Here is a 12,500-nt window from a genome sequence, read left to right as displayed (position 1 = left end):
ACGTTGGCAGTCATGTTTTAAACCCCGCCATGCACGCAAGTGTAAACGCAACGCGTAGCATTTTAAATGGGTGATTTTTAAATTTATTTTGTTTTTAATACATCATTTTTGGAACAGTTTACTTAATTACCTTCTAACAAAAGTATATTTCTTTTTTGGCCCTTCAGTTGAGTTAAAAATAAAATGGACACAACGAAAAAACGGACGCTTGATTTTTTTTTAATTAGTTGTTTAGATTATTCGACTAATCGAAACATTAGTCGAAAGATTAGTCGTTAGAAAATTAGTCGTTAGTGGCAGCACTATAACTGATTTGCGGCCTGAACTGCACTGCTGCTGTGCACAAAGATCACTGTATCATCTGTGTGTGTGTCCTCACCTCCCTGTGTTCTAGGTGTGTGTGTGTGTGTGTGTGTGTGTGTGTGTGTGTGTATGTAATGTGTGTGTGTGTCCTCACCTCCCTGTGTTCTAGGTGTGTGTGTGTGTGTGTGTGTGTGTATGTAATGTGTGTGTGTGTCCTCACCTCCCTGTGTTCTAGGTGTGTGTGTGTGTGTGTGTGTGTGTGTGTATGTAATGTGTGTGTGTGTCCTCACCTCCCTGTGTTCTAGGTGTGTGTATGTAATGTGTGTGTGTGTGTATGTAATGTGTGTGTGTGTGTGTCCTCACCTCCCTGTGTTCTAGGTGTGTGTGTGTGTGTGTGTGTGTATGTAATGTGTGTGTGTGTGTGTGTGTGTGTCCTCACCTCCCTGAGTTCTAGGTGTGTGTGTGTGTATGTAATGTGTGTGTGTGTCCTCACCTCCCTGTGTTCTAGGTGTGTGTGTGTGTGTGTGTGTATGTAATGTGTGTGTGTGTCCTCACCTCCCTGTGTTCTAGGTGTGTGTGTGTGTGTGTGTGTGTGTGTATGTAATGTGTGTGTGTGTCCTCACCTCCCTGTGTTCTAGGTGTGTGTGTGTGTGTGTGTATGTAATGTGTGTGTGTGTCCTCACCTCCCTGTGTTCTAAGTGTGTGTGTATGTAATGTGTGTGTGTGTGTGTCCTCACCTCCCTGTGTTCTAGGTGTGTGTGTGTATGTAATGTATGTGTGTGTGTGTGTGTGTGTGTGTCCTCACCTCCCTGTGTTCTAAGTGTGTGTGTGTGTGTGTGTGTGTCCTCACCTCCCTGTGTTCTAGGTGTGTGTGTGTGTATGTAATGTGTGTGTGTGTGTGTGTGTGTGTGTGTGTGTAATGTGTGTGTGTGTGTGTGTGTGTGTGTCCTCACCTCCCTGTGTTCTAAGTGTGTGTGTGTGTGTATGTAATGTGTGTGTGTGTGTGTCCTCACCTCCCTGTGTTCTAGGTGTGTGTGTGTGTGTATGTAATGTGTGTGTGTGTATGTAATGTGTGTGTGTGTCCTCACCTCCCTGTGTTCTAAGTACTGTTCCTCCAGAGATCTCAGTACGTCTGCAGGCAGCAGCGGCTCCAGCAGTTTAATGTTCACCTCAGAGGCCAGCTCTGGCTCCTGGAGAATACTACACACACACACACACACACACAGCACACACACACACATTACACACACATTACACACAGCACACACATTACACACAGCACACACACACACACAATACATAAACACACACACACACACACACATTGCATAAACACACACACACACACACAAACACACACACACAGTACATAAACACACACACACACATTACTCACATACATTACACACACACATTACACACAGCACACACACACACACATTACATAAACACACACATACATACACACACACACATTACATAAACACACACACACACACACACAGGGGAAATGTTTAATGTTGATTTACTGATTGGCCAAGCCGGTCAACTAGGAAACTCACTGATTGGCTGAGCATCTAACGTGGGGTAATGCTGATTGGCTAAACAACTCACCTCGGGTAATGCTGATTGGTCCATCTCAGCAGGTGTGTGCAGTCCGGTTGGTCAAGGCCAAACTCGCTGAGTTCCGTCAGGCGGGCACTGAAGGCCTGGTGGTAGAAGCGGATGTAAACTTGGCACACGCCCACGTTGCCCGGGTAACAGCCCCTCACCTGCCGCGCCACCTGCAGCATGTCCAGCTTGATTCGCCGGCCCAGGCCAATCAGCTCGCTCTCCACAGATGACCCACCCCCTGGGTAAGGCTCCGCCTCTTGCATGCGCTCTCTCACCATCTCCTCCAATAGGCTGTTATGGGCGTATCTGAAGCACTGCGGCCTCCAATCAGGATACTTCTGCCCATCAGACTCCTCCCACTTCATGTCCTGCTCCTCCTCCTGTTGGATGGCTAGCACCGCCTCCTTCAGAGCGCCCTGCTCTGATTGGTCTAGAGGTTGGAGGGATTTCCTGATTGTCTGCTCAATCCCCTCCCGAAGATTCTCATAGTCCTGCTTAAGTTCCGCCTCCTCATCCTGCTTCCATTGGCCACTCCCGAACAGACAGTCCTCTCGACCAATCAGCTGCCGGCTGGCCTCGGAGAAGCACCGCCTCTGAAGATTGTCTTCAAAAGTGGGGACCTGTGGGACTGGATTAATATGACCTTGTGAATGACCTCCAGAGTGACCTGTAGTACCTCTAGGACCTGTGGGACTGGATTAATATGACCTTGTGAATGACCTCCAGAGTGACCTCTAGTACCTCTAGACCTCTAGGACATCTTAGACGCAAAGGTGCACAGAGGGGCATACAACCTCTTAAAGAGTAGCTAGCATGTTAGCAACGTACCCTATCTATGACTCTAAGAGTAGCTAGCATGTTAGCGACGTACCCTATCTATGACTCTAAGAGTAGCTAGCATGTTAGCGACGTACCCTATCTATGACTCTAAGAGTAGCTAGCATGTTAGCGACGTACCCTATCTATGACTCTAAGAGTAGCTAGCATGTTAGCGACGTACCCTATCTATGACTCTAAGAGTAGCTAGCATGTTAGCGACGTACCCTATCTATGACTCTAAGAGTAGCTAGCATGTTAGCGACGTACCCTATCTATGACTCTAAGAGTAGCTAGCATGTTTGCAACGTGCCCTATCTATGACTCTAAGAGTAGCTAGCATGTTAGCGACTATATCTGACTCTAAGGGCCCTATCTTGGCGATTTAAAACGCATGCCCAGATAGCAAAATCAGATCGGACCGCTAGAGGTATGCCGCCGGTGGCGTGCCACTTGTGGTCCGCCATTTGACCACCATCTCTTTAAATTTAACTTGTCATGAATATTAAGAAGTTATCAAAATGATATATGGAGTATAACTGAACAAATGAAAAAGATTTTAGACCAATGACAAAATATTGGGCAATTTGTCTGCAACCCGCAAGCGGACCGACAGAGAACCGATGAGCAAAATGCCAGCGGACCGCCTGACATGGAAAGTCAGGGAATTTTATAATTCTTGGGGCAAAGTCATGGAATATCAGGGAAACTTGTCAAAATACATTAATGGGTCAATGACGTGACGCTCATTTTTTTGTGTACATATGGGTTACATACACAATTTGACAAATTATTTTCAAATATCATTTTCATCAAACCCTAATCTTAAAGTTTGGGATTTATTTAATTTTGAAAGAGTATTAACTGAATTTGGGTAAAATTGTCAACACGGTGTAACCACAAAAACATGAGCCAAATAATTACACTTGCTGAAAAAAATTTGAAATTCTCTCCAAAATCCCTTCTAAAATAATCGGGCATGATCTTGCACAAGAACTTTTCTATATTTAATACAAGTAATGAAACCCCATTGTTCTGAATATTTGAATTAATATGGGGAATCGTGTCTGTCACATCAACCACTTAAAATGTCAAGTGGTGTAACCACCATTTAAGGAGCAATTTTGTATGTATTATGTCAGAGAATCATGTGACAGGAAATTATGTCATAGAGAAGGACCCTTCAAGACCCCAACTGCTATGAGTCAAGGTTAGCAACTCTCTTAAAGTAACATAATAGTGTTTTTAGGCCATGGCCAGGCAAGCTTAGGGTACATGTCAAATGGTATGACCTTTTAAAATGTTGATAAATCATAATAATCATAAAATATTCAATTTAATGTAAAAACTGTGTTTTAATATTCACATAAAGGTGAAGTGTGTACATAGTTGTCCATAATAATGCCTGCAAATTTTGCTTTTAAATAGAAATGTCAAATGGTGTAACCGGTTACACCATTTGACTCTTTTCTGTTTGAGACCAGTTTGATCAGATTCAGGGCCAAGAGTATGTAATTTTAGGTGCCAATTATATTATTTTTATAATTTAAATAGTGACTAACTGTTTAGCATGAACAATAGCTTTAAAAGGGTTTAATTAGATTGCAATTTAAGCGATTTTTGAAATGTCATTTTAAATTTAAACTTCCATAATATTTTTTTTATATTTTATTATGATGTATGTAAACAGTATGTTCAAATTATAAATAAATAATATAAATACATTTATTATATCTAAAATGTACCTCTTGTCCCTCAATGGATGCCACTTACAAGCAACAGCAGATCCTGCTGTTGGTTGGTTGTTAAGAAATGATCATACCCATTCTTTCACTCACTCTTATTCTCTCTCACACACACTTTGGGCCCTAATTTAGCAATATAAAATGCATGGTCACTAGCAAATAGCGTAAATACATTTAGGGGTTTGTCCAGTCCAAATTCAGGGTGGTTTTGTTATCAAACGTCAGGTGCCTAGCGCAAAAAGGTGGCTCTTATGTTTCTTAAGCAGTCATGGGTGTGTTTTGGGCTTAAACCAATGAGGAGGACATCTGTCATTCCCTTTAACAGCAAGCAGGGCAACTTCAAACAGCGCATCAGTATTTTGATAGTCAGCGGTGTATTTAAAGGAATCTGCTTGTACGCAAGACCGTATGGAACAGGTATTCCACTAAGCCATTCTTTACTAAAACCGAGTAGAGTATAGGCTACACACATCTGCACTTGTCTATTAATTGAACATATAGGCAAAGTGAAACTAACTTCACTGTGGTGTCATAGTCAACGACAAAACAGTTATACACAGTTAATTACTTTCAATATTGACTGACAATGGGTTACCAGCAAAAACATAGCCTGAAAAAAGCAAAACTTCCCCCTATAATGTTCGAATGACTGAATAAATAACCTAAGGACATTTATTCTGCAGAGGAATTGCTGCTTACATCTCGTGACAGTGCGTCTTCAGCTGTGTTTCATATGCGCCTTTCGCTATAGACCAGGCTTTTCTTGGTCAGTGGCGTAATGCTTTTTAGACGGTATAAGATAGCGATTTTTAGATCATGTGCCAGACCACACCTTATGTCGGTAATTGCCACACCCCTGGGCGCATTATTTAATAAAAGTGAAGTGTAAGATAGGAAAAAACTTTGCGTCAGAATAATAATACGCTTTGCGCCAGGTTTTGCATTTGCATCTTTATCTCACTCTCTTATATATAATAATGGGTATAGACTGAAATTGTATGAGAACTGAATTGAAATCAAATAGAACACAAGTTTCTTCATTGATGTTATGAAATGATATTTGATATGGAATATGATGAATGACATAAATACATATCAAAATATCCAATTCAGTTTACCTTGATGCCTATTTTCTGTGTCAATTGGTGTAACCGATTTATGTCAATTGGTGTAATCAGTATTTTGTCTAAAATACTAATAATGTACAAAAAAATTAATATGGATAATGATTTAATACTCTACTTTACTGTAATAATGGTTGTTTAAACCATTTTTACTCAAATGGTCAAAGAATAGACAGAAAACAAGATGTTTACAGCATATGGTCTTGCTCAGTACAATGAAAAACCAATATAATTTAAATTTAGAAATAAATATAATAAAACATATTCTCATAGGATATTACAAAATAAACTAATAATTTCATGAGCGCAATTGCATGAACTCTAGGAGGTGTGAAATATTAGATATTTGTCATTTTTGTGGTTACACCATTTGACAATTTAACAGGCTGTTAGTTCTATCTTTTGTTAAAAAAGAGCATACACGTCATATTAAATAATGTGAATACAACATAAATACAAAGTATACACTTTAGCAAACCTCAGGCATGTTTTGTTTTAAAGGTTTAAACATATTTTTAATTTTCTCATCTTACCAACCCTTATCTGTCACTGACCCTAATACAAATATTTACACACATAATTGGTGTATATCTGGTTTTTAGCTTTAGTGCTTGCCCAACTTTGTGTATTCAATGTCCATGCATCCATCCCCCACCCTAGAAAAGTAAAAGATTCTTAAACGCTACACGGCTGCTTTGAAATCATTGGTCGGTATATTGTGCCATCCATTATATAGTAAGTCATGGAAATTCATATTTTTTGCTAGGGAAAGTCAGGGAAAAGTCATGGAATTTTACATTTGACTGCAAAGGGGAACCCTGCAAAAGCCCTGACCTACACGCATCTGCACTCGTCTACTAGTTGAACTCAAAGTGAAACTAACTTCACCGTGGTGACATAGTCAACGACAAAACAGTTATACACAGTTAATTACTTTCACTGTTGACTGACAATGGGTTACCATCGAAAACATAGCCTGAAAAAAGCAACACTTAACCCAATAATGTTCGAATGACTGAATAAAAAAGCTAAGAACATTTATCCTGCAGAGGAGTTGCTGCTCACATCTCGTTACAGTGCGTCTTCATCTGTGCTTCATATGCGCGTCTCGCTATAGACCAGGTTTTTGTTGGTCAGTGGCGTAATGCTTTTTAGATGGTGTAAGATAGCGATATTAAGATAATGCACCAGACCAAACCTTAGGTCGTTAGTTGCCACACCCCTGGGTGCAATGTTTAATAAAAGAAAAGAGCATGGCAAACAATTCAAGTGTAAGATAGGAATACGCTTTGTGTCGTGATAACAATACACTTTGTTAAGAGTATAAATACTCTTTTGATCCCGTGAGGGAAATTTGGTCTCTACATTTATCCCAATCCGTGAATTAGTGAACACACAGAGCACACAGTGAACACACAGTGAGGTGAAGCACACACTAATCCCGACGCATTGAGCTGCTTGCTACAGTGGCGCTCGGGGAGCATTGAGGGGTTAGGTTCCTTGCTCAAGGGCACTTCAGCCGTGGATGTGGGCATGGGAGAGCAGTGCTTAACCACTTCCCCCGCCCACATTTTTCCTACTGGGTCGGGGATCGAACCGGCAACCCTTCAGTTACAAGCCCGAATCCCTAACCAGTAGGCCACAGCTGCCCCTTATAGCTAGCATGTTATGTGGCCTATCTATCAAACAAGTATGTCACTATCAGTGCAACTGAATAACTTTGACTTGAAGCCCAGTCTGATCTAAAAGCAGTCATACACCCTGATAAACGCACTTTCATACACCCTGATAAACGCACTTTCATACACCCCGATAAAAGCACTCTCATACACCCCGATAAAAGCACTCTCATACACCCCGATAAAAGCACTCTCATACAGACAAGACTTGTTCACATGAAACACCTACAGATGTAATTTCTGTGGACAGAGCTCAAAGGAAACACACAAAGCACACACACCCTACACACACATACACACACTCTACACATGCAAACTGTTTTTCATCCACATTCACACACTCCGTCTGTCTGGCTGTGATGGTTCCGCTGTCTGCTTCTCAGCAGAACAGTTACAGAGGCACACACACACTTCCTGTCTGAAACGAGGCTACACACTTCACTGCCCTCTATTGCGTTCTCTGCTCATACGTACACACACACTCACATGTACACACACACACACACTCACTCACATGCACACACACATACACACACACACACACACACACACACACACTCACATGTACACACACACACTCACTCACATGCACACACACATACACACACACACACACACACACATACACACACACACACTCACACGCTCACTCACATGCACTCACATGTACACACACACACACACACACACACACACACTCACGCACATGCACGCACATGCACACACACATACACACTCACTCACATGCACTCACATGCACACACACACACACACACACACACACACACTCACATGTACACACACATACACACTCACTCACATGCACTCACATGCACACACACACACACACACACACTCACATGTACACACACTCACATGTACACACACACACACACACACACACACACACACTCACATGTACAGTGGGCATCGCTTTCAAATGACCACTTCATTCGCGCATTACTCGGCGTGAAGCTGCGTGAAGCTTTAGTACCACTTTCAGCCACTGTGCGTCGCTCTGCCACTGTACATCGCTCTGCCTGCCGCCCCTTACATAATTGTTGCCGAGAGTAATCCCAGCCTACGAATTCAATAACAAAATAAATCATGCATAATTAAACATTACCTCGATTTAGGCTACTTGGGTATGGCTTAAGGCTTGACTACACGGTGGTAACGAAAATCGAAATCGAAATTTGCTGTCTACATTATTGTCAGTGTTGGGGTTAACGCAACTATAGGCCTACGCAAATCAAAACAGTGGTGTGATAATTGAGCCAGTAGAGAAATAACTGTTCAGAATTAATCTGTAGCCTTGGGTAGGCTTCTGCAGAAAACAATGTTGTTGCCGATTTAATACTATCTGGCGGCGTTTTTAACAGGCTACGCAATAGAGGCTTAGACAACTATGACCCACGTTTTGGTTTCGTAAATTAATTTGCCCTACTTCTTGACTGCAATGTAGTCAATTGACTGCTTGACATGTCATTTTTATTTTTCTGTACAATAAACAAATACATCTGCTTTATGCCGCAGAATTACATTCGGCTGACTGCAGACGCGCCACTTCCCTCCCCATATTCCAAGATTAAGTTAGTATGAAGTGCTTTTTGTATAGGCTACTATCATAAAAAAATAGTTAAAATGAGTAGCTATTTACAATTTGACAAAACACTGGTCCTCATTTTGCGAATGCGAGGACGATATGAGCCTGTTGCATTAGTTAGATGTCTGAGTCACGCATAATGTTTGAAAACCACTGGCTCGTAATCACAATAATTTAACACACGACAGTTGGATAACCTACTTCATCATGTCCCCATGCCTAAATTTTTGTGAGTAGCATAGAGATCGTTAAAAACAATAAAGTATGGCTCTCCGTTTGGGACATCGAAAACTTATATTTTTAATAGACTACCATCGAAGATACTGACTTGCAAAAGCCTCGGGATAACACGTTATTTCCACCATCATCAGTCATGCCCCTTGATCAAAGTGGGGAATGAAATAAAAGTTTGAGAACCACTGGCTTAACAAGTTACCTACAGCCCTGGGCCCAGTTCCCCGATAACGACGGAGACACGCTCTTAAGAGGGATTTCTACGATTCATCTTACGATCGTTCGTTTGGTTTTTCCGACTGTTTCCAGAACATGCTCGTAGCGGGAACGCGCGTGCACTGCTCTTAAGATGCTCTTAAGGGGAGCTGTCCACGTTAATAGTTCTGAAATATGCTCTGATTTGATGGTGATGTCAGGTGACTGCACGTCACAGCTATAGGCCTACCGTTTAAACTTCGGATCTACACATTTCACATCAATACGAAAATAGTAACACTTTGACATCTGCATTTAAGCATCCCAAGTATATACCACACAAAGACATATAATTGTAATTATTTAAAATTAGATTGTTGCACCATGCAATAATTTTTCGTGGTGTCACTTAGAACACGTTTGAAGATAAGAAGTCGAGTAAGAAAGTGAGGAAATGTGTAGGCCTAGATTTTGATGCAGTAGCCTACAGACTAAACCACATGTTGCTTCCTCTGCTTTTTACCTCATAGGCCTAATAAAATATAGCCTTCACTTAGCAAAGATAATGGCAAACTATTCTGGCAACGTCTCGTTTCATAACTTGATTGCATTTTTGTCCGCTTTTCATCACATTATTATGACCATTAAATGTAGGCTATGCTATTTTGCACGCTAAAATCTGATTCATCACAGGTAAACGTGTAAAGAAAGGGAACGTAAGTTGGATTATGTATTCTAAGTTGTAATTCCTCTGTATGTCCTGTTGGTGACCTCAGTGAGAAGTACTGTTAAGACCTTAGCCGGTAACGATAACTCTGGAGCACTCGTAGATCTACGAGTGTTTTCACGACGCTCTTAAGCTACGATGGTTTCGGGAAACAGTCAGCAAATCTTAAGACGTTCGTAAGAGGGACTTTACGATGCTCTTAGGCTTAAGATGCTTTCGGGGAACTGGGCCCAGAACACAGAATCTGTTGCAATATTCTGATGATCGGCGATGATATCGGCAAATGTTTGTTTTCCAAAGTAAGAATTTCACTTCACCATGCACCTTCGACAATACCTGGCCTACCTGGTATCATTACAAACATTATTCTGTGTCCTAAAACTGGCATATTTTATGGCATTGTGTCATGTAAGTTCGTTGCAAAATCTAGAGAAATGTGTGAGGTGGTCAGCGGGGGACAATTGAGACACACATTGGATTGTGTTATTACTTGAACATTCCACACTATCCACAGCTGTGGTAGGCCTATCAGGGGCAGGAGGATTACTGTCAGCGCAGGCTTTATATAAAATTCTTCAACAGAAGGCCTCGAATGTTGTCTTGTTTGTGGAGTGCTTTCCTTCGCTTCTGTAATTTCGGCTTCATTGAAAATGAGGGCTTCCCTCAATGACCCTCCAAGAATAAATAAAGGTTGAATGAATGAATGAATGCAGGCTTGCCCAAAATAAAGGCGGTTTGCGCAGCCTACAGTAAATAACAGACCCGCCAGAATGTGCGTTATGATGCTTTTTTACGAGCAAGATGTTTTTGGTACCCTACGCACACTGCCTGTTCTTAAATAACAATGATCATCAGTAATATTCGACCATTAATTTGGGTAAATGGGCAAGCGTGACCACCTTGATTGGCTGATGATTGTAACGCGGGCATGATTCCAAACACCTCCCTTACGATGATGAGTGACAGGTCTCAGAATGCGTGCGCTACACAAGGACGGAAGATGATGAATAACTGGGGCCGTAGGCTATTCACAAAGGCTTTTATCTTACTACTATAGGAGTAGGCTACTCCTAAATCGCACTTAAAGATTTTAGATTGGAGTTTTCTCTTAAAAGTTATTCACAAAGCCTTTCAGACAACTCCTAAACTAGGAGTGAGTCTTCGTGGCTATGGATGACGTCATTACTCATGCACGAGCTTGACTGAAGTGACCACCTTGATTGGCTGACGATTGTAACGTGGGAATTCCAAACACCTCTCTTCCGATGATGACTGACAGGTGACAGATCGGAGAATGCGTGCGCTACACAAGTAGTGCGAAGGACGGAAGATGATTAATAACTGAATAAAAAGGCCTAGCCTAAATGAATAAAGAGTAAGGCAAAACAAATAGCTTAGTAGCCTAATGAAACATAGGCCTATGGATTGATGCAGTAGCCTACCTTTGCAACATTATTAAATTCATCTGTCACCATATCCCTAGGCTACGTTTGCAAAGAGGAGAACATTTTAATTTGATTCACAATGAAACGTTACATTTCATTTACATGTTAACAATGAGTAGTTTTGGTTGTTGTTGGTGGCGTTATTGCATCCCTTTTATGAATGCAAAATTGTTCCCTCGCGATTGGAAGCTCCTGTTGCGCATACGCATTTCAAAACATCGCAACGTAAAATGCCACAAAAAAGCTGTTTATGAATAGGTCTTAGTGAGTTAGGAGTCCTCTCGACTTAAGCTGTCCCAGACTTAGGTGCTACTTTTAGGTCTAAAATGCTTCGTGAATTACTTTTTGTGAAAAAATTAGGAGTCCTAAAGTTAGGAGTGACACGCCCATTATTTTTAGGAGTTGGTTGTGTTGCAACAGAGTTGCTCCTAAATTCGCCAGTTAGGAGCTACTTTTAGCCTTACAATTCTTTGTGAATACGGCCCCTGAATAAAAAGACCTAGCCTAAATGAATCAAGGCAAAACAAATAGCCTAGTAGCCTAATGAAACATACAGATTGATGTAGTATCTTTGTAACATTATTAGATTATTCTGTTACTATGCCTATACGTTTGCAAAAGAGAACATTTTAATTTGATTCACAATAATGTTAATTTAATTTACATGTTGACAATGATTAGCCTAGTTTTGGTTGTTGTTGGCTGCGTTATTGCATGTTAGTTATGCCTACAATGCAAAATTGCTTCCTCGCGATTGGAAGCTCCTGTAGCTAGGATTTCAAAACCGCAGGTCTGCGAGTAAGGAGTCCTCTTGACTTCTTTTAAGATGTCAGAGGTGGGAAGGTGTGATTTTTGGGGGGCAGGGCCGGATTAACTGGGCACAATTGTCTGATGGCCCCCCTTCCCCCCAGCCAACGTGAATCGGGTGGTTAGTTAATAGGCCTATCGTGAAGATTTTTCCTGCCATCTAAGGCACGAGCCCATCTGTGAGGCCAAGCCTCACCAAGTAGCT

General features: G+C 41.4%; 1 protein-coding gene across 5 annotated transcripts in view; it reads right to left on the bottom strand.

Moving 5' to 3' along the window:
* LOC143134922 (tumor necrosis factor alpha-induced protein 2-like) overlaps window positions 1–12,500 on the bottom strand; it is a 177,683-nt gene that overhangs the window by 26,263 nt on the left and 138,920 nt on the right. For all 5 annotated transcript variants that reach the window (XM_076295646.1, XM_076295650.1, XM_076295647.1 and 2 more), the window contains 2 exons: window positions 1,918–2,545; window positions 1,392–1,503 (listed from right to left, as the gene is read on the bottom strand). In XM_076295646.1, coding sequence (XP_076151761.1) covers window positions 1,392–1,503; window positions 1,918–2,545 — 740 coding nt within the window. The remainder of the gene's footprint in view (window positions 1–1,391; window positions 1,504–1,917; window positions 2,546–12,500) is intronic.

The sequence above is a fragment of the Alosa pseudoharengus genome, unplaced genomic scaffold, assembly GCF_046254945.1.
Source record: "Alosa pseudoharengus isolate Yale_2024_CS ecotype anadromous, Long Island Sound unplaced genomic scaffold, YU_APseudo_1.1 YU_APseudo_1.1_scf_2, whole genome shotgun sequence".
NCBI lineage: Eukaryota > Metazoa > Chordata > Actinopteri > Clupeiformes > Clupeidae > Alosa > Alosa pseudoharengus.
This window is presented reverse-complemented; position numbering and strand designations above follow the sequence as displayed.